Source organism: Plectropomus leopardus, chromosome 22 (genome assembly GCF_008729295.1).
Source record: "Plectropomus leopardus isolate mb chromosome 22, YSFRI_Pleo_2.0, whole genome shotgun sequence".
In the NCBI taxonomy this organism is placed as follows: domain Eukaryota; kingdom Metazoa; phylum Chordata; class Actinopteri; order Perciformes; family Serranidae; genus Plectropomus; species Plectropomus leopardus.
Window position 1 is genome coordinate 10,366,802 of NC_056484.1, and position 26,590 is coordinate 10,393,391.

At 36.6% G+C, this 26,590-nt stretch overlaps 2 protein-coding genes across 2 annotated transcripts; one reads left to right on the forward strand and one right to left on the reverse strand.

The window, feature by feature from the left end:
- Positions 1-4,188: 4,188 nt before the first annotated feature.
- On the reverse strand, positions 4,189-11,319 carry tspan33a (tetraspanin 33a). The gene is made up of 8 exons (XM_042511285.1): positions 11,034-11,319; positions 8,775-8,832; positions 7,558-7,685; positions 6,709-6,783; positions 6,110-6,205; positions 5,872-6,000; positions 4,809-4,970; positions 4,189-4,697 (listed from the first exon to the last, which is right to left on the reverse strand). Exons 1-8 carry the CDS (start codon positions 11,136-11,138, stop codon positions 4,596-4,598), a joined length of 855 nt encoding a protein of 284 aa, XP_042367219.1. The 5' UTR covers positions 11,139-11,319; the 3' UTR covers positions 4,189-4,595.
- Positions 11,320-12,891: 1,572 nt separating this feature from the next.
- On the forward strand, positions 12,892-17,699 carry LOC121961438 (zinc finger protein 304-like). Its single transcript, XM_042511427.1, has 8 exons — positions 12,892-12,993; positions 13,205-13,407; positions 14,626-14,736; positions 14,909-15,004; positions 15,164-15,274; positions 16,048-16,168; positions 16,313-16,516; positions 16,602-17,699. Exons 1-8 carry the CDS (start codon positions 12,975-12,977, stop codon positions 17,624-17,626), a joined length of 1,890 nt encoding a protein of 629 aa, XP_042367361.1. The 5' UTR covers positions 12,892-12,974; the 3' UTR covers positions 17,627-17,699.
- Positions 17,700-26,590: the final 8,891 nt, after the last annotated feature.

The following is a 26,590-nucleotide window of genomic DNA, read 5'->3' on the forward strand; positions in this document are numbered from 1 at the left end:
GGCCTCCTGCAGACCTCCTGAGATTGACCAAATTAGTATTACAGCACGCAGATGGACACTCTATTGATCCATACACAAAACAGCTACGTCCACAATCAAACATGAGATAGAGACCTCTAAACATATACACATCTAAAAAAACTAGGCACACTAGCTAAAATAAATTACTAAAAGAGCCTAAATTGTAAATTGTACTAATAAAGCAATAAAAACTATATGTAATGAATAATAAAGGTCAAAAAAATGAATAGCATGTAGTGTGCAATGTAATTTATCTAAGTATATACAAAAGCATTTCTAAAAAAAATAAAATAAAGGCATTTAGAGTGTGTTTTCATGTGCACTCAAAACTATGTCTAAAAATAATTTCAGTGGAGTGTTGCTGATGCTGTAAACAGTCTCCTTTTGTGTTTGAAACAGGCTAGCACACAAATAAACAAGTGTTTAAGTGAAACAAAAATTAAAGATACCACAATGATGAGTAATATACCTCAGATTAAATAAATGAATTGCACTACTATGGGCCTTTTTCAAAGCAGACTTTCTGACTTGTCATAGCATGAAAAGCACAGGTGAAATTACTACCAATAACGATGGCTCAGCAGCCAGCGAGCACTGCTATCATTAATGTTATTGAATACACCTGCGCTTTCCTGCTACATGTCTAAATGTCTGCTGTGGAAAAAGGTTTATTCATGCAAAAGAAATCAAGAAATCTAGCTCTGTGACTCCAGCAGCCATAATATGTGTAATACAAATAAAATATAGAGTCGGATACAGATATGAATTACAGAATTGGCCTAACAGGCTTAGTGTCAGGGCTCCGCTGGCCTCCACCTGCAAAATGTCACTCAAATTAACACCAGGAGGAGACTGTAAATGACCACAAAATGCTGCAATGCAACTGCAAAGAGACTCAAAAGGACTGCAAAAATAGGCAAAACAACTACAAAGGCACACAATATGACCACAAAGAGATGCAAAAAAACAGAAAAGAGACACAAATAGATTTTAAAAAAACAGGCAAACCAACCACAAAGAGATGTAAAAAAATGACAGAAAGATAGGATTACACAAAAAAAGATGCATAATGACAACAAAGACACACGAGATGCAAAGACCCAGTCAAGAGACACAAGATCACGAAGCAAAACAATCAAAAAGAGACACAAAACAATTTAAAAAGGAGACAATTACACAAAAAGCTGCGAACTAACTGCAAAGCAACACAAAACAATATCAAAAAAGAGCAAAACTCTCTCTCTCTGTGGTCATTATGCATCTTTCAGTGTAATTGTCTCCTTTTTAAATTGTGTCTCTTTTTGATTGTGTGTATGTCATATATTGGCAGTATGTAATATGAACATATTTTACAATAATAATATATCATGAACAAACACAGCGTACAGATACTTTACATTGGGTCTGCTCTATGATATAGTTTGTTTCTGCAGAGTGGTTATGCAGGAATGCAGAGTAAACTCTCTTCACCCTCCTACATTAGATGTTACATAATGAAAATACATGAAGTCTTTGTTTTTTTTTTTACTCTATATGGGTGGCCGTTTGTCCTGTTTTTTTGGGGGGGTGGGGGGTGGGGGAGTTCGCTTACCTTTATTTAAGCAGGAGGTCCCTTCAGATGGAAATCTCTTTTTCAACACAGCAAACCAGTTACAGTTTGGATAAAAATAAAACTCCGCAGACAGGAGATAAAAAAATCAAAAATACAAGGGAAAGGACAGAACCACCTCAAATAAAGCAGTAATTTTTCTTGGTTACGTGCACTTTATAATGGCTTTAGATTTTTCTAAGGGGACGAGATTTTTAAGATGTATTTTGCTCTGCAGATTATTCCAAAACCAGGCAGCAATGTAGGAAAAGGCTTTTGTTTTCAGCTAAGTCCAAACTCTTGGAACCTGGTAGGAACGCCCAAATCAGAAGATTTAGATGATGACAGTCAGAATCCTCTCAGACTATATTAATAATTATAGATTACGTGAAGATTTCCATTACATTTTGAGTAGGTGTCACATTTTGGTGTGTATGTGAGTATGTTTGTGTAGAAGGGAGGGAAACAGTTAATAACTCAAAACTACATTAAGACTGTTTCCTTTGGGACTGTCATAATGGACTGAGCTTCCTCTCGTGGTTAAAGTGGCTGCAGGAATCTTACAAAACTATATATATATATATATTATATATATATATATATATATATATAAACAAGATTCAAACATATTTCTATGATGATTTAATTTATTTAAGATTAGTGTAACATGCTTAAATAGGCCACTAAAAACAAATCTCCAAAGTGGTCCAGTCTCAGCCACAGTGCTGTTGTTATCGCATTAATTGGACAGTGCACTCGTGGTATTTGCATGGCTGCAGATGCTTTGTTTCTCTCCTGGTGTTCTGAGAATAAAACTGGGTTAACTTTGCTCCCTCCTCCGAGTGTGTGCGTGTGTTTTGTGTGCGTGTGTGTGTGTGTGTGTGTGTGTGTCTGGGCCTCCTTGAAACCCACAGCAACATGGCTGCCTGAGTGAGTCAGAGGCAAAAACCAGGGACCACACACAGAGCACCGGAGCCAAGGCCAACACACACTCACTCTCTCTTTCTCTCTCTCTCTCTCTCACACACACACACACACACACACACGCACACACACACGCACACACACACACACACTACAAAGCCATATGCTACTGTTAAAACGGTCACTTTTTCATTACACTCAGTTGCTTTTACTAAATTATAACATTCCTCTGCCATCCCAAATGTTTTTCCCGTCCTTTGTGGTATCAGTTTGGTGATACGTGATGTGCTGAAGTGGAAATCACAGCATGGGGAGTTACTCCAGCTTTAAACTAACACAGAAATGTCATGTTTAGATTGTGGGCTTGCGTCAAAGGTTGTTAAACATGCAGGGGTGTTTCTGCACCCAAAGATTACAGGCGTCAGGTTTCAGGCTGGGAATGCTGCGTAACTCAGGTTTTCATTTGCCAGGCAGAGAAACGGGGTGGAGATGAGAGGTCGCGTTGATTTGTGCTTCTTCACAGTGACATTAGACCATTCACTGGATCTGATCTGGGTGAAGTGGGAAAATGTGAAAGCGCTTCATCTGAAAGAACCTCAAAGATCTGCCTCAAATCATCATGTGACAAAAGGAGATTAAATACAGAAATTTGCAGCAGTGGAGGATTTTCATAGATACTAAACATTTATGACCAATCTTAACTTAAATCCTAACAAAAACAGTTTGACTTTCCTTTGCTGTCAGAGCAAATCAAGCTTTAATTCATATTGTATCGAGACAAGAACTGAGGATCACTTTTCGTGTTAAAGTTCCAAATCATTTTTGATACTCAGTCAGAGAACCACAACCACTGTCTGCTCACCGATTGGTCACAAAATGAAATCTTGGCCTGCACCAGTGACCACATCAACAAAACAACACTACCATCGCCTCAAGCATCTGTTTTCCTTCGTGGGAATTCTCAGCTTTTTATGTATTGCTGTTGAACGTCATTATAAAAGAAAAAGTTAACAGGACAAAGTGAGAGCCCCTGTATATATACATAATATGAACATTCAATCCATGGTTTGAATTCTTTTGAAAGGATTGGAAAAAAGGCAATGAGCAACTTGTCAAAAAATGCCCTGCAAATAAAATTTTTTAAAAAAGAGTAAAAGGGGATAAGAAAATTATATGAAACGTAGCCATGGGGGATTATTCAGTGTTATCCAAAAATATGGAAAAATGTCCAGAAAGTCATAACTATATATTTAAAATTATGTTATGGAAAAAATACAAATAAAAATATATCCATATATATTCAAATTTTATACTTAGCACTTCCTTGAGGTCATTTCAGTGTTTTTTATTTTCCCAATTTTCGTGTAACTTTTTATTATTTTCTTGTTAATTTTTGGGACATTTCTTTGCCTTCTGTCAATGTTTTTGAGAGAAATCAAGACATTTTCCTCAGCTTTTAAATGGTTAACTTGTACCTGTAGAAAAAATAGTAGTAAAAACAAAAACGTTGCGTTGAGATTTTTGTTCCATGTATGTTCAAAAATGAACAAAGATTCCCTTTTCAGTTAGTTAACATTTGCAGCATCACAGTTACATCTGAAAATAGCAACAAAAAACACTAGATATGCATAAACTCCCACTCCTATTTGGCATCTTTGACAAAAAAAAATGACTTGTGACAGATAATACTAACTGCAGCTCTTCAGTAAAGGTCAGTGATTCCATCAGTTTGACTCTGACCACCAAATAACCCTCCCTGTCTCTGCTTGGAAAATAACTTATGTATTAAGCTTGAGAAATTCATGCACCGTCTCTGTCCAGGAGGTGGAGACAGAGTCTTGTTTCTCCATCTCTTTCCGTTGAGTGTACTTACCACCACTTTCATGCAAAGTATTTAAAAGCACATTAATGGTTTGTCCACAAGCTGGCTGAACACTAGTCTTGTGTTTTTAAGTCTAATAGCAAAGATAATGAAAGCTCAGTCCAGGCAGAGTATCCCCATCTGCTGGTGTCACAGTGTCTCTGGTGCCGTTCATCAGATTCTGGTCTGATCGGGCCTGGGTCAGCTCCATGGGTCTGAGCGGTGCTTTAAATTGTAGTTCTGAAGCTCTATCTGGTCTTTGATCTGATTTATCAAAATCTGAGACAAGAGGATGCCAACCAGCTGCAGAGGAGAAAACAAAAAAGGGACAGCTCACTAGTTTGGCCTCGACTCTGTAAGGCTTGAAATGAGGGTGCATGAGTGTTGGTTAGTATGACGTGCACCATCTGTTACCTGCGGTATGGCCAGTCCCAGAGCGATGCCTCCCAGTAGAAACAAGTTACTGTGTATCCAATCCACCAGTTTGTCGATGCAGCCGTTGGTGTAGATGTGGTCCCCAGCTTCAACGAACTCTAACTGCTGCATGCCCTGGCCACACATGGTGTTGATAACCACCTGCTCAAGTACACATAAAAGACAAATACATGAATAAACATTCACAGGTAAAATATAGCATATTAAAAATAGAACAACAACAACAATCTCTCTGGATCAGAAATATTCTTCTTTTTATTAAACTGAAAAAAGAGAGTCTTTCTTTATGGTAGTAGATCATTTACAGTTCCACAGTATCTCAGAAAACTGACTTTTAGGACTCATCTTCACCATGTTATGTTACTCTGACATGAGTTGGGCCTGTTTGGCTTGTCTATATATTGTTTCTCTTGAGTTCTGTTAAAAGTGTAGTACGTACATAAATATGTATTCAAGCATTATCACTGATGGTTGAACAGACTATGTGAGTTACTCTTATTCTCTGTTGTTGTTTAGGAAAAGCTAACTCGGGGTAAACGATCAACAATTATACCCTTCCTTTTACAAAACATATGGTAGTGGTACATTTCTTCTCATATTTTTTTCTTAACTCTTTTTCTGTAAATTGTATTTACTTAGTTTCTATTAAATAATTTTTGCTTTGACTTTTTGTATCAATATTACTAATTCATTTTTTATTTTATCTTTATATACTCATTTATGTTTATTTCTATTTTCCATTATATATTTTATACTATTTTTTAATTACATCTATTTATTTATTTGAGAATAAAGTCTTTTAAACTAATATTTAATACCATTATTACAATCTCTTTATTTAATTTATTCATTTATCTTTTACTTAAATTAATTCTTATTTAATTTCTCTTAATTCTTTTTATCTCTTTTTTTTATTTATTTGATTGATTTATTTATTTTAAAAATGTTTCTTCTTCTTTCTCTTATTGATTTTATCTATTTTTATTTCTTTTAATTAAGTCTTTTTCAAATATAATTTTTGTGAAGAAAGGAAGAAAGTGACCTCCTTTTTCGTCATGAGACAGCAGGAGAAGGGGACAGAACAGCGCTCTCTGCTGGGGTTTTCCGGCTTACAGTTGAAGTACATGTTCTGGGACCAGTCGGTGTACGTCACACCACCACAGCAGCCAAACTGGTGGTAAGAAAACATGTTAATTATGTGTATATATACTATGGCTCTGATGTTTACGATGACAAAATGAGCCACAGAATGTATGAAGCCTGTATCTGGGCTCACTTACCTCTTTCTGACCAAAGTCAATGAGGTTTTGCAGATCAAGGTCCTCTCTGTAGTGGACGATGGCATTACTGACCATCTCTGTCACTCTAGCCCGAGCCTTGGCACAATATGAAAGCATTTACGAGTATGTACAAAAAGATGCATCATGAATACACATGAAGGTTTTATGTTATGTATCATAAAAATCAAAGTTTTCACATCACTGGAATTAAAAAGAAAGATGATTAACAAATGTGAAGTGAGTTTTTGTAAACGGTTTGATAACAAAAATAATAATCAGAATAAACCAGTCCGTCTTCCTGATGGCTGTATAGCATCAGATAATATCAGAAATCCAACTTTTGTATTAAGACACTCAATTCTAACAAACACAATTACATCTAATAACCCAACCTGAGAATAAAATCTGCTGCTCCTAAATTTATTCAAATGTTGCAGCAGTTACAGACAAAGTCCAGGAGAGGACAACAATCTTCACCATCAGAAGAGGACACATGAAGCAAAGTATTACAAAGAAATAGAATAGAATAGAATAGATTTTTCAGTGTGCATCAGAATAATTGCATATTACTGTCAGTCCTCCATATTTTGTCTTATTACCTTATCAGAGAAGATGAAGCCCAGGACCCCGGCAGTCAGCTGGAGCAGAAAGATCACTGTCAGACAGATGCAGAACTGCAAAAGGAGGAAAAAGAGAGGGAGATGATGACAATACTGTAAAGACAAATCTTTTCAGGGTTAATTCCTCAGAGGACAGAGACTCTATGCAGACTCAGCTGTTATTAATTGCAGAAAAAGAAAGCAAAGGCTCTATGGGCTTAAAATAAAAATAAGTTGTAAACAGACTAATTTTGCAGTTTCTTATATTATTAGACTGCTTTAAAGAATACTTCAGCCCCCAAATTACCATTTTAATCACCCAGTGTTGAATTTGTGAGGAAAACCTTGTTTTTTCTTATATGCCTCAGGCAGTTGTAGATCAGTAGATTCTACGTTCAGTAAGGTAAAATTACTATATTTGTCAGTGGAATCTGGCCATAAAGAGAGCATTGATAAGTTTCACTGTCTTTCCAGTACCCTGTCAGATAGGGCTGTCTGTTTGAGAAATAATGTAGGACTTGGATTATTATATATATAGTATTATTATATTAAGTTGTTTGAAAATTTCTATTAGGATGTTTGATGATATATATATATATATATATATATATATATATATATATATATATATATATATATATATATACATTATATAAGTTTAATATAATAATTGTCTTTAAAAAAGTATAAATATCATATGTCCAAGTACCAATAATACTACAATACTGTTGAGATCTGGCAGCTCATGCTGGCTGGGCTTGAATCAGACAACATTAATTTAACAGGATGTCTCTTTGCAGCGTTATATTGTAAGAGAAAATCATTTATGCAGAATGAAACCTGACTTACTGTCTGCAGAAGGCAGATGTTTTCTCGTAGTGAGCCCACACAGCCGCAGAAGGTGATGATGAACATGAGGATCCCCACGACCAACAGCATTATAGCCGGGTCCACTGACAGACATGCAAGTGCTGCCTCTGAGAAGAAGGACAGAAGGCGTCAAAGACTGATGTACACTGAGCAACTCTGTTTTTTTTTTTTTTTTTTTTTACGAAATGACAGAATTATGGCTTTCATTCATTTTTTCATTCATTCATTTATATTTGGTTTATTTGCTCATTTCAGTGTGTAATCTCCAAAACAATATCAAAAACCCATGACACACCTTTTCTCATAATCCTTGAACACATTCCACGAACAAACAGGAGCAGGAAGAAGAGTTCTTAAAATATTAATATAAACTTATAATACCTGCCCCTCTCTTACTAATAACAGAAGCTACTGTAAATACAGATAAAAATGGACCACCTTTCTATATTTATCATTCTTTTTTCCCCACAAATCATATTAAATTTAGCAATAACAACAGAAAGAATCAATTACAGTCTTCTTAACATTACTGTTACTTAGAAAGTTCATAATGTCCCATTACTTTTTGTTTTATACCTTCTTTTAAACTGAATAATATTTGAGCTGCATTATGCAGAGAATTCCAGTTTGACTCCATAAACATGAAACACACATCTGCTTTAATATAGTGTGTGCGTACTGACTTTTGAAATTAAACTTTGTTCTATGATCCTCGTTGTTGGATCTTAATATGAACAACCTTCGTAGATTTTTTGCGTAATAATCCGTTTCTGGCTTTAAACATGACAAATAATGTTTTTAAATCAACTAAAACTTTAAATTTCAACACACGTGAGCTGATAAACAGTGTCTGACATTCACCTTGTTAATAAGTCTTATCGCTCTTTTCTGTAACACATACAAAGGTTTAGTATCAGTCATATGTGTGTTGCCCCACACCTTGGTTAAACAACATTAACAGGAAACATTTCTGAAAGTGTACTCTCAAGCATCTTTCTGTCGCTCTGTCAGTATTCATAATGTTAGAAATGGATTTATGTTCCTTTGCTGCGTTTAATTTCCTTTATAAAATTATGAACAGCACAGATTTGGATGTTGTTTTCCCCATTTTTTTTTACTCGTGTTGTTTGAAGAAAAGCCAAAAAGCACTCAATACTGCTGCTATCTCAAACTATCCTCAGTGAAGGATCATTTACCTGCATGCTTCATCATGCGGGCATACACACCGATTCCCACCATCACCAGGGAGATTATCTGAGGGGGACACAGAGAAAAAGGATCTCTTTAAACTTAGTGCATCTTGAAACATCATAATGAAGCATGCAGAGGAGAAACCACAGAGCTCAGCAGGTGAAGAATCATTTGTATGTTTGTACTTGTCCGGGGAGTGGCACCACTCACCAGAAAACAATCAGGGATAAATGAGTCACGGACGAGGCTGTACTAATAGAATTAAAGCTAATTTTCTTAAAATACACTCAAGAAGAGCTTGTACTTTTTTTAGACCAACCAACATTTTCATTACAAATGCTGATAAGGAGGTTCTGCTCTCCACTCTCCTTCCATTTGACTAAATCGACCTGGCAGCAATCTGTACCTTTCCCTAAAAAAAAATAAATAAAGAGCCTTTTACTCAGAGCTCCTCTCTCAGTCTCGATAGAATAATAGGAAGCCCTCAGGAACACTTTTCCCACCCCGAATGAAATGGATCCAGTTTCAACAGGCATTGCTGTTTCTCCAGGTGGGAGGGCAAAGTTAGATATTTCTGCCCCCTTTTTGTACAGATTTAGTTTCAGAGCGAAAAAAACCAGACATGACACCTGAAGAAAACGGGCTGTTTGTTTGCAATAAGTCTAATAAAATTGTAAGTGATCACTAAATTAGATTAAAGTTGACTTTTTCTGGAGTTTCTTACAATTTCAGAGAAACTAGACTTGAAAAGAAGCATGCATTTTTATCTTTGGTGTGTCCCGTGCAGAGCCCATTTTTAGCCAGAGGCAACAGAAATGACAACAACACATTCCACGTCGAAGAGCTTCAAGTTATTACACAGCCTTATCCTGTTAGTACATGGCCAGAAGACATGAACACGGCTGATACATTCTTACAGGTTTGTTTGAAAGGCTAAAAATGTAGAAGGAAATGGGTAAAAAAAAAAAATCCCTTCAGGCTTTTTCTCAGATATTAGCATGTAAAGAAGCACTTCGAACTTTTTGTCTGTTAGTGTTCTCAGTAGATTTGCATGTTTAAACTCGTTCTTGTCATTTCTGCTGCATGTTTTTTTGCTCGACCAGCAACAGAAAAGTCTCAACTAAACCCCTGCAAGTTTAATCTGCAACCACAGCTCTGCTTTAAAAATGCTGAAAGCCAGAAATCTCCTTATGTTACAGCCCCTGAGCACCCGAAAACCACTGTTATGAACTTTGGTTTGTTCACAACCCACTGCAGATACTTTCAACTGACTTCTTTGCTTTAAAATAATCCGTTCAAACAATTATTAACATCTTATTGTGGGAGACAAAAGGCCATATTTAGGCAGTATATAGCTGGTGATGCACTTAATGCAATCACCTGCTGTGTTCGTTTCAAAGGGAAAAATAAAACCTTTCATTTAGTGTGAAATCTGCTACACGGTGAGCATGTTTCTCCCTTCAACAGGCAGATTTGAGTGAGAAGTGGAGACCCACTTTTGCACGGCTCTATCAGCATATGAATCAGTGAAAGTTTGTGTTTCTTGGCAACTAAGTACGTCATGAAAGGAACTAGTCTGACATGAAACCACAGCAGTTTCAGTGACTGAGTGTAGGTGTTTTAAGAATTGTTAATAAAATTGTTTGGGTCAAACATTTATGTAGTGTCTTACTATCAATATTGTATGGTTTTTGCTTATTCTATTTACTTTCAGATCCATTTTTGCCACTTTCATATGTTCTGTTTTTTGCTTCTTTAATCAAACTGTAAAGCACTTTGAATTGCATTTGATTTGTTTTGAAAGGTACTACACGAATGAAATTTGATTTATTGATCGAAACAAGCTCCAAATTCCCTCTAAAAAACTTTGTCTCTGAACAGTGGCTGTGCAAAAACAGCTGGTTCAGTTGTGTTTACCCCCCCCCCCCCCCTCTCTTTTTTTTCCCCCCCTGGACACTGTTTCACTTTTCATAAAACACCAAAGTTAATGAGCAACCAGCTCAAACAAATAAAGCAGTGGATACTTCAACAGACAAATACTCACACTTTTAGGTTAATTAAAAGCAGAAAACACAGTAAGTCTAACATAGTTGGAGCCTGAAAGCCTGAGAAACATCATTTAACTCTTATTTCCTGATTAATTTCTCTTAAAATACCAGGGAGAAAATCTGTTTTGCAAAGAAACAATGATTAACCTGCACACAAGGAAAAGTAAACACGGTCTTTTTGTCCCACTGTGCTCAATAAGCATAAGAAACACTCACCCAAAATATAAAATTAAACACGAACAGAAGGTACTTTACAACTGGACTGACAGGGGAGTAGTCCTCGCCAGCTCCAGGTGCGCCCCCGCGTCTTCCTCCTGCCATGGTGACAACAAGTATCCGAGCTGTTCTCCAAGTTTGCGCACAAATCACATATCAACTATATGAAAAGTTTCCGTAAGTTAAGCAAACGAGCCCACAGCCCAATGATGATGAACAGCTGCTAATTTTCCTCTAAAACTTGATCCAACACGTACAGTAACAGTGAGTGACGTTAGCTGCGGGCGGCTGTCTGGGCAGCACTGACTGGGCGTGTAAAACCTGAGGGGTGTTAACTATGCGTGTCTCAAGCCTTTAACAGTGATCATACGACACAACCTGGGGGGGGAAAGGGTCCTGGGTTGACCCCATGTATCTAGAGCAAAATCAGGAAGAGTTTTCTAATTTATGTATGAATAATTCAATGAAAATGCATGTATTTTCTACTGCACTGTAAAAAAAAAAAAATCCATAAAATCAACAGCAAAGATCTGTAAAATCATTGCATCATAAACAGAAAAACAATGCAACAGTGTTCAGTTTACACTAATATTTTGTAAAGCACTGAACCAAATAAAACTGTTAATTTAGATTTTACAGAAAGTAAAAATGGGTATTTTTTTTACAGGCAGAAAGTATAGTACATAATACAAATTCACAGATAGCCTACAAATGGATTTTACTATGGGTTTTAAAAAGTGTTACATTTGAATGTTCCTTAAAACTTGAACTTTCCTATTCATTTTCATTTTTAATGAATGAAAATGTTTTGTAGCACAAATATTATTAAAAAAAAATATTAATATTATTAAATTACCTGCCATTAACAGCTATTTGAAATTGAAAGGGAAAAAAAAGTGATTTTCTAATGTGCAGATTTTCAATCATTAATTTAATCACATGAAAAACTGTCTTAAAAAACACTTCAGTCCAGATTTACCTTAGTTTATCATTTAGTAGTGGTCTTGTCTATTTGTTTTTGTTTTGTCTTTTGGTGTTATTCAATCCTTATTTATTTTATGTTTGTATTCTTTCATTTTCTTATTTTTCCCTCTTTCTCTCTCTTGTCTGGTGTTGTACCGCAAAGACTGACAAATATGTGCCATACTGGCTATACTGGCAAAAGTTCTATTTCCAGTATGCACACACAACCACCTGTCTGTTGTGACATGTATAATTTGCTTTGGGGATTGACAGATTATCGGCCTGGCCGATTATTGGGGCAAATATTTGGCATTTTGGTGATTACTTGTATCGGCACTTTATTTTGATGATCGCTGATAAAATTAACTCAATAAAAAGTGCAAAGAAAGTGTCAGCATGGGAGGAACTATTTTTATTTATTCTTTTTTTAAATTTGAATTTTCACTTGACTTAGTAAAAAAAATAAGTCATATATATATATATATATATATATATATATATATATATATATATATATATATATATATATATATATGTATCATGTTTCAGTTTTCTAAATATTGGCAGACAGATCTTTAATTTTTATTGTAAATGCATATTAGTTCCAAATATCGGTTATCTGTCTCATTAACAACTAATAATCGGCATTAGTTTTTAAAAAACAAACTCAGTTTACCCCTAACTTGTCTCATGTCCTATTTTATTTTCCGTATTTTCACTTAATTTTTCGTCACAATGACATCTTCGCTTTGAATACAATATAATTAAACAAACACATTTTGTATATTATCATTAAACAAACTAAAATAAATAAATATCTTTGAACGTCCCGGCTTTTATTTTGAAGGAACGCTCACCCGATACGAAAATTTTCACAACATCCGCTTTAACCGGAAGGTCTGTGTATGTTTCACTGCTCTACGATGTGAATGCGAAAGTGGCATTTTGTTCAGTATTTTGACTTTTTTAAACTGAGCAATGGCGTGGAAAAGCAAAGGTATTGTCAATTATTCATCTAGTTATATGCTAGCATTCGCAACTAGTCATTTTTACCCATTAATAGTTACTAATAGTTATTAAGCTAACGTTAGCTAATCCTCTGGACATGGAGTTGTTATTACATCGTGTGTAAATGGTCATTTAAGCTTCCGTAGGAAAAAAGTACTTACTCATTAATGCGGTGCGGTTGTCTCTAACGTCATTTGTAGGTTCCCCCCTTCCTCCGGCCTCACTGAATCTCCTCGTCCCGCCGGTGAGGCTAATGTCTGCCTTCATGTGGAGAGTGGTGGAGCAGCACAGTGTGATGCAGTACGGGAAGCTGGCGGACTTCATCAGTCTGGCGGCAGAGATCGTCCCGGAGCTGCTGAGTCCAAGTCAGAGAGCCGAGCTCATCCTGGGCCTCAGAGCAAGGGTGAGGAGTTACTCTGAGCTGAGATCTGTCTCTTTATCAAACTTAGCAAATTTGTATTGACATTTGACAGTTAAGTACTGTGCAGTGAAACTCAACTTGCGTCCCGTGGGCCAAACCTGGCCCCCCAACCATTCAATAGTTCACGATAAAATTAAAATGATTCACTCAGGGAATTGTTGCTATACTTTTAGTTGAAAGAGTGCATAAAACAGCATCATTGTAGAGCTTGTTCATTTAAAAAAGCCATTGGAGAATCCTTTGCAACCCCCTGACAGAGGCCATAGTTAAGCCCCTTATGTCCTCAAATCTTACACACATCCAAAAATCCTAGAAACATCCTAAAATCTTAGAAACTTAAAATCTTAAAAAAAAAAGTTCTAAAATCCTAGAAACGTGTATGGTACTCCTGTGATTGGCCCCTGGTCTCCCTGGTTTAATGTAAGAACAATCACGTTATTCCAAGATTGTGAAAGTCATGACTCATTAGGAACATTATTACCCATTTTACTACTTACCATTTACAGTTATTACTGTTTTTGTAATGATCTTACTTTTAACGTTAGTATGTGTCTTGTTATTGTTATATGTACATGTAAAAATACTGTGGTCTTGTCCAGTTGTGGAATCTCAAATTTAGATACTTATGCTCAAAGTATTTTAATGTCATGTTACTTTCTACTTCACCACACTTCAGAGGGAAATATTGTACTCTTAAATTTACTACAATTATTTGATAACTTTAATTACAAGTTGCTGTAAAATTTTTGAACAGAAAATATAAAAACACGTACAAGAGAAACTGGAACTTGAATTAAAATTAATTGACAGAAAGTAAATTGGTGACTATATTAATGAACATTTTCAATGCAAAACATTTCATTGTTCCAGCTCTCAAATATGAGGACTTGGTGCTTTTCTTTTTAATTATTTCAAAAATACTGATAATTTAAATTGATTTCATTTTTTAGTACTTAATAGTGATTTTCATACTTAAAGTAGATTTTACTGATTCTATTTACATACTTTTACTTAAGTAACATTTGCAATGCAGGACCTTTACTTGTAACTGAGTGTTTCTACAGTGTGGTATTAGGACTTCCACTTTAGTAAAGTGTGCAAATACTTTTCTCACCACTGGTCTTATCATAATATAAAATCAATATTTTCCCTGCCGTGTCATGCTCTTTTGTGTTGTCTCCCACCTTTGCCTCGCTGCAGCTGGTTCTGGAGCTGTGTCGTGGTGATGGTGTCGCCAACCTGCAGACCATTCAGAGCCACCTGGATAAGATCCACACCTGCAGCGCTGAACTGAGCTCCATTGATCAGATGGTGGGTTTTTAAAGACGATTCAGAGCTACGCAAAACATTGAGAGCACATGTACATTTAGAAATCCAGAAAGGTTCAATGCCATTACTATTGTAACTAATGTAACATGTTTCTCATTTCAAATTTGATAGCAAAGTAATTGAAACTTAACTTTATTGCTGTCCATTTCTGCAGGCCAGTGGCGATATACTGAAGACTTCTTACACCAACTTTGCCAGCCTGGTTCAAAACCTTTTGAATGTTCCTTTAGAAAAGGAGATCTTCTTCCAGGTGAGTCTGACTGTTAGAAATTCATCTCAGAGATTGAGGGGAGGGAAGCCACACAGAGCTTCTTTTATAATGACCAAAGACATGAATAAGATACCTACCGTCTCTGTGTCTCAGACAGCGGTGATGTGTTGATAATTTAAATCCAAAATGCTTTTGTAGGAAGGTTTCCCTGCAAACTACGGTTCTAACTACGACCAAAGACTGCAGCAGCTGGTGACTGAGTTCCTGTCCCGGCTGGAGCAGCTACTGCCCGTACCAGACCTGCAACAGGTACTGTTGTTTTTCAGTGTGAAATATGTCTGTTGATCTGATTGCATTATCCTTTAAAACCCACTAAAAAACAATAATTATTACCTTGCAAAGGTGCTGAGTTTTTTTTTATTATCATTAGTTTTATTTGTTTAGTTTTTCTCATTCTACGTATACTATTGTTCCATACATCCCTGTTTTATGGTTCAATAAAAGTAGGTTCTATTATCCTCCTTTTAATATTTATTTTTTAATATTTATCTATTTCTATTTTGTATCTATTTTATTTATACAAACAAATACATATTTCTTACTTGTTTTCTATTTTTTAATATTTATATTTATTCTATTTTATTTATTTTTAATTATCTTATTTATTTTGTATCACTTATTTAACTATATTTTAATATGGATGTATGTGTGCATATATGTAGATGTGGGTGAAAGATGTACGCAAATACGTGTATGTATTTTCAAACAGTGTATATGCATGTATATAAATATATAGGGACATTTTATTTTATATTACTGAATAATATAAGTTCTCAATATATTTTCTGGTTTAAAAAGGAGAAAACATCAACAAAAAGAGGAGCATTGATGTAATGCTCATTTAAATGTCATGACTATATGCAAAACTCTGGAAAAAAAGTGCAAATTTTGAGCCACTACATTAAACAATTTCACAGATTTTTTTTCTTCTTTTTGTGCGCTTCCTTCAAAGTTTATACGTCTACAGTACAACTCTAGCTTCCCCTGCCAACCTGCATCTCTGTGGTCTCTCTGTGTCTCAGACAGCAGCATGGCTCACTGAAATGACATCTGTGTCAGAGGAATTTGGACTGCATCTGTCTGAACCCTTTGCCCTGAAGACTCTGCTGCTTCAGCACAGACAGATGGGGACTCTGAACTCAGGTTAGTTAGACAGAAAAGACAAAAGGAAAACAGTTTTGAATGTAGTTTAAAATCAAGGTTTGAAGATTTTTAACAGGATTTTGCACTCCTATCACGACAACAAGAGATTTTAATGTGTAAAACTTGAAATGTCCTCTTCTACAGCTCCTTCTAGCAGCGAGGAAGATATGCTTTTGTCCACTCTGGCCCTTCCTGCTCAAACAGGAGTGGAGAGGCTCACTGATCCTTACAGTGAGGATGATGATTATGACAATGAAGAAGACACCCTGGGATTGGAGGATTTAGAGGAAGATTCAAGTGAAAGCTCAGACGTTACTGAAGATGATTGGTTGCCAAAAAAGGAATCAGGTCAGACAAAATCAGTTGCAATTGCAGATCAGAATCAGTCCAGAATCTAATTTTACTAACGTCCTGTATTTCATGCTGCTTTCAGGTCCTCTGTCACGTTTATTCATCTGCCCTCAGTGCTCGTTCGCTCACCGCCTAAAGAGAAAGGTCCAAGAGCACATCCAGAGCGAGCACCATGAGAAAGCTCCGAAAAAGCTGTCTGTGAAAAAAGCCAGAGCAAAGACTCAGCAGAAAAGTAAAGACTTGAATGGCGAAAAAAAGACAGTAGAAGGCGACTCGGAGAAAAAAAGGAAACCCAAACAAAAAGACGGTGTAGAAAAAAAGCGGGAACGTAAGCAGAAGAAGGACAATTTGGAAAACAAGCAGCGACGTAGGCGGAAAGAGCCCACGGGGGAAGACAAGAGGTTTCTGAGCATGCGGCCGGTCAACAAAAACTTCACTGAGGAAGAAACCAAATGCCAGAAGTGTGAAAAGATTTTTGAACTTCCAAATCAGCTGAAGGCCCATATGAAGCTCCACTTCTTCCCGTACAGCTGCATGCAGTGTGAGAAAGGATTCACCAGCCTGTCGGGGTATTATCAGCACCAGAGACTCCACAAGAAAGGACGGATATTCGCCTGCAGCCAGTGCAACAAGGGATTCCTGTGCAACTACTCGCTCAAGCAACACGAACGCCTGCACGAAGGCCCGTCCAACCTGTGCACCATCTGCGGGAAAAGCTTCAGCAAATCAGGAATCACAAGACACATGCAGATGCACAAAGGCGAGAAGAATTACTTGTGCACCACATGTGGGAAGTCGTTTTTGTCCTCCGGGGAGCTGCTGCTGCACAACCGGACTCACACGGGCGAGATGCCGTACACCTGCACGCACTGCGGGAAGGGTTTCTCCTGCAAGAGTCACCTGATAGTCCACACACGTTCTCACACGGGGGAGCGTCCGTACCTGTGCTCGGAGTGCCCAAAGCGTTTCCTCACACTGAACTGCCTCAAGAGACACACGCTCAGCCACAACGGGGTGAAACCTTTTAAGTGTCCGAACTGTGAGAGAGAATTCTCCCAGCAGGGGAATCTGAAGAGACACCTGGCAACTCACAAACCTGACACTTAATGTGAAGCTGTTAGAAAGCAGAATGTAGTTGTAAATAAAATAATGCATTGTCATGTTTTTGAAACCTGTGTAAACCCAAAATTTACATTTTTTAAAAATAACAAACATTTATGTTGATAAAACAGTTATTATTGAGTTATTTTTTTATGTAACATCTGGGAATTAAATGGTTCATATTTGGTAACCAAACTAATTCGTTTTAGCAGCTGTTTAGCAGCACCAACAATTTTGTTTTTGCTCCCATTTTTCACAGGTTTAATTTAAAGATTTAAGACCTTTTTTAATTGATAATTTACACTCAGATTTTGGTTGCAATTTTTGAAAAAAAAAAAACTGTGTTAGTGAGCTCTTGTCCTTTTCAAAGACATCCATCCAGCTGACAGGTGTGGCATTCAGACATGCTGATCAATTATTGTGACGAAGCCGAGGCACACCTGTGGAGTAACGATGCTGTTTAATCAGCATCTTGATAAGTCACACCTGTCAGGGGTATGAATTATTTAGGAAAAGGAGAAGTGCTCACTAACATGGGTTTTAACACATTTACAACCAAAATGTACGAGAAATAAATCTTTTGTGTGCATTAAAAAGTGTTAGATCTTAAACGTAGAAATTATACAAAAAGATTAAAGGCGGAAGCACAACACTCATCTGGTAGAACTTTAAGTTTTGGGGTCCCCTAAGCGAGGGCCACTTTTTTCCCTATTATTTATGAATAGCATTTTAAAAAAGTCTGTCCATCTGAGTTGTTTATCTATGCTTCAGCTGCTCTCGTGTCTCATAAAGATTCAACAGTTGTAGAAAAGTATTGTTAGGCTGTTTAATAACTCTACTTTTAAGAAAAACAGAGGTCATCTTCTTTGGACCCAGAATAAAACTAGAAAGAGACCCTAGAAACCTTTAAGGAGAGACCATTATTTTTGCTAAGAAAACAGTGATTATTGAGGCTTTACAATAGATAAACATCAGGAGATGCCATGACTGGGAATCCTGATTAAAAATGCCAAAAGTCAAACTTCTTGGTAAGAAAATAAGAGTTGTAGTATAGATTGACACTAAAGACATGAGCTGGAGCATTAGTTTGTCATATTGACTATGCTGCCAACTCCTGGTGTAATAGTAGATCACAGTGCATTACAATAAACTCCAGAGTGCCCACAACAAGTTAATAAAGGTTGTGTTAAAGTTTCCGCCTCTACCTATCACTAAAAGTGCTTTTTAGTCACTGACAAGCTCAGACTGTTATTCTAAGTGTCTAAGTCTCAGTCTTTACGAACTGTGCAGCTATTTACCAACTTTAGATTATTGAATAAAAAATTAGTGGAAGATTATTGTACCTTGATTGTGGAGTGTCAGCACTGGTCTACCCAGACACAGCGAGGAGAAAATGACCTGGAATACAAACGTGAAAGCGAAGTGAAAAACACAGCTGTAGGAAATGCAATTTATTTGCAATTTTTTAATAACATCATTCCTCAGATAAAAATGCAATGTTACAGGAATATACATCAGATATTAATTTAAAACTTGCTTTCAAGGGACCATACAGTCTAAATATACTTTTTCCTTTTTTTATTTACTGGTAGCGTGCGTTATAAGCAAGACAGACTCTGTCACCAATGACAGACTGACAAGTTACAGATACAAACTGTACATTACGTATTTACAAATCAACTTTTTGTTTGGTTTTTTCGTTTCACTTTTTATTGAAAATAGGAGTAGAAAAAGTGATTGAATTAATATTCTGATTTATTTCATTTGTATTCTTTCCCTTTCTAAAATGTAAAATGAAGTGAATGAACAAAAAAAATTAAAGAACTCTTCTTTAGAAAAAAAGAAAGAGAAGCAGAAGAAGAAGAAGAAGAAAATAAAAGGGAGTGTCAACTGTGAGACCGTGCAGTCATCACATAGGAGACAAATGGTAACCGAGGAAACCAAATGATGTTGGGCCGGTGTCACCTAGCAACCTCAGAACCAATGGAATCCCTCGCAGCTGAGGGGGGAGTGGCTTATGTTAAAGAACTGTTACAAAATGACCACCTGCCTCCAAAGCTACCGCAAGTACAATAACACACTCTAGTTCATTTTTTTGACCATAAATAGTGCTGTTATTAAATACTACATTTAACAGTAGCGTCACTACTAATATTACAACAAATTGGTCTCTGTGTGAACACCGCTCTCAAAATAAGAACAGACTTCTCTCTGACAGAAATGAACGAAAACAAACATATCCTGTCAAAGGCCCATTAACACTTTGCATGAATCGTGAACTTGTAAGACTACAGACGAGATCATGAGACACTACTGACCAGTGGAGAACTGAGCCACGTAGCCATGGCGTTTACCCAGTAAATATGGAACAGAAAAGCCTTCGTTACTGAATATGGAGCTGTGGATCCCCTGCCATTGACTCATCAGCCCAAAGATCACCCTGCCTGGGTACTGAAAAAATCAACACCTGCATGCTGTTAAAGAGGCGTTTCCGCACCAGCAAGACGGAAGAAAACACTGATAAGCTGTGTTTACACACACAGGCACGCAAGATCTGTTTTAACTCTTCATCATTAAACACTTGGAATAAAGTTTGTCGAGATCCGAGTGTCTGCAAAGAGTTAAAATCAGATTTTTTTTATGTCTATGGTGGCCAAAAGTGAACATTTTCTTCCATCGAGGGCTGCTAAAAGAAAGGACACAAACTTTAAGAAATAGTCTAACTTTCAAATGTGGATTTTCCAAATGTGCAAGTACACCAGTGTGAGCATCACTGCATCCTACATTCAAGGGATGAAATCATTTGTGGTGCATGTAGCTCTTGATGAAACTAGAGAAGTACAGATGCAGTGAGGCGCAGACATTTTACTGAGGAGCTGTTTGATGACAGAAAGTCTGCATCGTGAAGCTGCTGCCACACCTCTAGAGCTGAAGTATTATCCTGAGGAAAATACTACACTGCGCAGCGTTCTCCATACAAGTGAAACACAAATAGCCACCTCTGTGTCAGATATTCGAACATGTGCAAACAGGGATCTCCTTGATAATTTATTCATGAAAAGCAATAAGAGAAGGAATAAACACAAGGCTTTCGAGGTCCGTGCAACACTAACAGTCGTCCTAAATGTTCACGTAGGGGTGCTGCTGTAGGTGCTGCTACACGATAGGTGAGTTATATCTATCATTTATGTTATTTCTAAATCTATTAGGCAAGCAAATATCATCTATTTGGTTCACTTCAGGGCTCGACAGCCCTGGAAAAAAGGAAAAGGGTAAAGGGTAAATAAATCATATTTGTGTTCCTCACTACTGTCTCAAGCGAACAAATCAAATTTTCTTGAGACTTTAAGTGAAAGACTTTACATGCGTCTATGAGTGTAAGTACAGTATGAGCCAGTGCAGCAAAAATATGCAGATTCTTTAAATTCTGATCAAGGTTTTCAGCAAGGCCTCCAGGCAGTGCGCTGACCTTAAAGCCAGTTTTCATATTGGCCAAACAATGGAATTACAACTTTGTATCTTTGTTTTTATTTGAGCTGAGGAATTTCTGTATATTTTTTCAGATGCCATCCCTTATGTATTTTTGTGTTTTGATGCTCGCTGCATATCAAATAATAACAAAGTTGAAGTTTTGGTTCCGTTGCGTGAGGCCATTGGGCCTGAAAAGACTTTTTCTTCATAGACTGCCATTGGGAAAAAGATGTCAGTGGATACATTTTGAGTGTAACAAACCTGTGAAATGATACGTTTCACTCTCGGTCAAATAACATTTCAAAAGATTAAATCTTTTTATCCCCATTTAATTCAGCGAAGGCCCCAAGGAGAGCGGCCCAATGAGCATTTTCCTGGTAGTCCACCATTATAAAAGAGATGTCTGTAAAACTGTTTACAGCACACTTCAAACTGCAAACAATGTCTATTATAAATATTTCTAATATGAATAATTGATTAATGGAGGTTTTATATTTGTAAAATTTTCCTCGGGAAAAGCGATTTAGTGACATCATTACAGTGTAAAGTCTATGTGAGTGGGAACTCGCTGGGGGAGGCTAAAAACTTTTTGGCGAATGTGCCAAACGAGCAGTTCAATTGGACTGAATAGGCGCCAAAATGATTATTATTATTAGGATATCATATGGAAGAAATTCTTACAGTGAAATCTCTTTTTTTTTTTTTTTTTAATTTAGCAGGCTTTAAATTGTTCCTTGAAAATTTTACACAAAAAATCCTTTAAAGATGACCTCCAAGTCTGATGCTTAATTTCTTGATAAATAATCGAGTCTCACAATTAATATTTCAGGTGTCCAAAGTCTTAAAGTGTGTAATCCCATTGTATGTGCTCTGTTTAAAATCCTGCTTTTGCACTGGCAACACACACACAAAAGCTAACTATGACACAAAGGAAACTTATCGATAATGATTTGTAAAGCTAATGGAAACATTCGGCTGAGGGTAAAACCATTAAAATTTGCCCGTTTGGGTCCAGTACAATAATCGCCAGCACGTGTTTAACAGTATGGCACCTCTGAACCTGATCTAAGCATTTCCCCTCAAACAACAACATTTGTTTTGATCCTCTGCAAAGTCCACCTCCAAACTATCATTTAATCTCATATAATTCAGATATAGTTTTCTATATATATAAAATAGAAGAAACTTGCAATATAAACTTGTCATTTATAATATATTCCCTCTTTTTCTCTCTGTTTCTTTCCCCAAAGCTTTCATCGGCACTGATGTCAAAATAACATCTTTGCAAGAGGACAACAAAGAGACGAAGCTCTCTTTTTTTTCCAGCGACGGGAATTCATGTTTTAATTCAATGGAGTTCCTACAACAAATAATATCTATATTCAAAATAGTCCTCTTAAAATATTTTGTCGTCAGGATCAAACAATGATCAACAAACACTTTAGTTTACAAGAAAATATAACGTGCGCCTGTTGATGGTAGATCAACACGAGGAAATCCGAGTGACCGAGACAGGAAGCCCCACTCTCTCTTGTGTTTAAGATAAACACACAACTCTAATACTTTTTAAATGACGTTTAAAATACTATTTTTGTTTAAGATGTTGGATGACATCTTGTCTTAATACTGAGCAGCTTGAAATGTGTTTGTTCTGTATGTTTTTTCTTTGCTGCATAAAGACAAAATTACTCAGCTGGTCAGCCGCTAAACGTCTTCACTCCCCTGCCTGCATTTAGTGAGAATTTTTCGACACAGATGTAGTTCAATTCCTTCCTTGGAAGAAAAATCAATAGAAGCTACATGATTTTCATGGCTCAAAGCATAGAGAGATTAGAGAGATTTAGGCCTTGACGGGTGAATTTTTTTTTTTTGGTTTGATGTCTTTAATAATGCATTTGAAAAAGTGTACAGTATATATGTCGCTGATGTAGGACTAGTGAAAGTGAGACAGGTGTCTCGGTGCTACAGTAGGAAAATGTCCAGACAGCTTGCTGGTGGATTTATGTCTTTCAGCTGACTTCACAAAACATTGACAAAGAAAAGCAAATGCATGCTAGATTTTTGGATTTCTCAGTGGCTTATTTTATTTTTTAAAGTAAAAGTTGGCATTTATTTCCCTGGTCTCTTAAAAAACTGAACAAAAGAGCCTCCTACTTCTGATGCAAACATGATGTGTGCGCACAAAAAACGTGTACGTTTTCTTCCACACAAACTAAATAATAAACTATGAATGTGCAATAAGGAGGAGATGAAATATAAACTGAGAGTAAGATAACATTGTTTTTAGGTTGTTTGCCAGTTGCACTGGTTGTGTTTTTAATTTTGCAGGTTGCACAGCGCTCTGTGAAATCTCAATCAAAGGCTCATTTATACAATTTAATTTTCAATTATTTATGATGAATTTGATCTTTTAATTATCATTCATCTCCTTTTTTCGTGATCAGAAAGGTGATGAATTAACGTCACAGACGCTACAAATTGCCACAACCGTGCCTGATGACAGTTGCTCTGGCATTGTAGAAGAACCATGCTGATTTAAAACAGTTGGTGAAATTGTACTTTCTTCACCATATTTCTCATTGCATAAAAAAGGTGACTTACTATTTTATTACCAAAAATATTTAACTTAGCCCCTATTAAATTGTTTGTCAATCAAATCCTATGATGAGCAAAATTCAGAAAATTTTTAAAGGCGTTTCTACATCCAGTTGAAGTGAATTGTGGGTGTGGAAACAAGGCTTGTGCATGTGCGCCCAGCTCCAAAATTACTGAGATTTATAAAACAGAATAATGCGTTTGCATGGCGTTACATATCTGACGAAAATAATGGGCATGCACATTTCTGCCTTTGTGCGAGCACACAGTTTTAATCATGAATCTACAGGGTTTTATGCATCAGGCTCTGAGCGTCACACACCTGGTAATGGGTAGATTTCCAGTAATTGTAGCTGTAGTTAAATGTGTAATTTGATTATTTGTATTATGCAGCTTACGATGTTTAAATGAAGCCAAAGTTGTATGAACTGAAAAGCCAAATAGTCCGGGAATCATCCAAGCCTCTTTGTGAAACAACCTAAAAGCCCATCATGTGTCAGCTGACACAAAATGTTTCTTCCTCAGTAAATCTAACACCATTATTCCTGCTGCTTCCTTTTGGTCACAAATACAGTCAATAAAGTGGGACTTTGTTTAATAAATTCTTACTGATCCTCAGTCAGCAGGCTTATATAACACATTTTCATACTTTCACTGACTACATTCCCAAATTAGTGTCCTGCCTTTTCCTTACTCTAACATTCTGATGATTAAATATTATATATTTTTATATATATATCTTGCTATAATATGGTATGTATAAAAATATACAATCATTGGCTAGTGGTGAGACAAAGATATTATCAATTACATAGGACCAATACTTTATATCCCTGGAGAGAGAAACCCATGCACATTAAACATTACTTAGATATATAATTCACCGTGTAAGAACTTAAATTGAAAAATGATAAATAATACTTTCCACAATCCCCAAAAAGTCTTACCATCCAAAATCCCACTGCCTCAAACCGTCAAACAGATTGTCGTTTATCTACCAGGCCTTTATTCTCTATCTTTACTTTCACTTGAGGAAATGACTCAAGTTTTACCTGCAGCCTTTGAGGCAGAGGGGTGTGTGTTTAGTTTCACGCAGCTGCAGCTTATCAGCCTGATTAGCAGCCTGATAATGTGGTTACTAACTATCTGCAGTGAGCCAGAGACCGCAGGTACACAAACACATAGCTAGATACTTCTATGGCATTAACAATGGCTGCATTCCATTTAGTTGTTCCCGCTCCACAGCTGTGGTTTGATGCACGCTGGTTTACTGGCACAACAAAATGGAAACAGACCATCATTAAGGTTATTATTTGCACCTGTGCTGTTCCAGGTAATTAGTTTAAATGTCAGCTTTAAAAAAAGACTATTAACGGCAGGGCGGACAAAAAACACACTTGTGCTGTGTTCCAATTCCATATTACACAATACTTAAAAATGTCAAATATATACTGATCTTCATAGTTGGAGTTTGTGGTACATTTCTTGTCAACTTGGTCATTGCATTTTTCCTGATGTTTTTGAAGAAATCAAACCAATTTGTTCAGGTTTCAAAGGGTTAATTTGTTGGAGTTTTCATGTATATTGTTCACAAGCTATCAACTGTGTGCCTGTGTGTCTGTCCTGAGCCTTGATTTCAATCCACTAACATTTTTTGCAATAAAAACTACTAATTATGTGTAACTTGGTCCATTTCATACAAATTATTCCTTCTGGTCCATTTCCACATGTCAGACAAGGAAAAGATAAAAGACAAAGACTATCGCAACACAGAGGCAAAGAAACTGGGGAGTAAAAATACTGTAGTTTGCTTTCTCTCTCAACTTCGGACAATCAAATAAACATGAGCTTCTCCGGGTTTTAAATCAGAAACTAGGCGCCCATAAGACACAAGATATGCAAAACCACCTTCCAAACGCCTCTCAGCTGCTGTTTGCAGTTTATCTTCATATTAAATCATATGTACACTTCATAGAAATAGCTACTCTGCCATAATGTGATATGATCAAAACAAAACAACCGCAATACTTGGCACGCTCAACGTCAACATGTGAACCTCATGCAATACTGATGGTACACCCACGTAGCTTGATCCATTTAACCGCAAATAAACTAGAGAAAGGGATGCAGTAAACACCTATTGAGTCAGGGAGGTGAAATAAGTCGTTTTTGCTGCTAAATCATGAAAATAAAAGATGAGCTTTTTATTCTGGGGCTACACTGGCTGGATTTCAAAGCACAAGCAAAAACAAACTTCACATCGGCATCTCAATACACATTTTAAACTGCAGATGCAGATCCAACACCCTGGCACGAGAGCGATAAATAAATACGTCTTTACTATACTGCACTGCAATGTACCTGATTTCAAGTATGTTAGGTTTCTCTGGCACAGAAACCACTGAGTTTACTTAAAAATGTAACAAACAGAAAAAGAAAAATACACTGTCATGATTTTTTTTTCACTTTCACAAGTATATTTACTTCGGGAACCTTGTATACAGTCATAGTTATTGCATTGTTTTTGCATATCTTGTGGGATGCAGTGATTACACCCACTCATACCATTTGCTGCAACACAACAACTCATAGTTCATGCTAACCTATATGTGACATAAAAACTGCAATGCTGCTCCACTCCACACGGGGGCACCACAGGCCTCTGGACTGCTCTCACCAGCATTTAAAACCATAGAGCCTTAAAACAGACACAATAAAGCCCGCTCTGGCACTTCTACTAATATGCAGGGTTACTCTACATGTGTGTCTATGAGTTGACATTTATTAGAAACATAAAAGTAAATGAACTGAATGTAGTTTCTAAGTGCATGTATGCATTATATGTTATCTTATCCCCAAAACTGGGGGTGATAGTGACTTTTGATTATTCATCTTAAATGGACA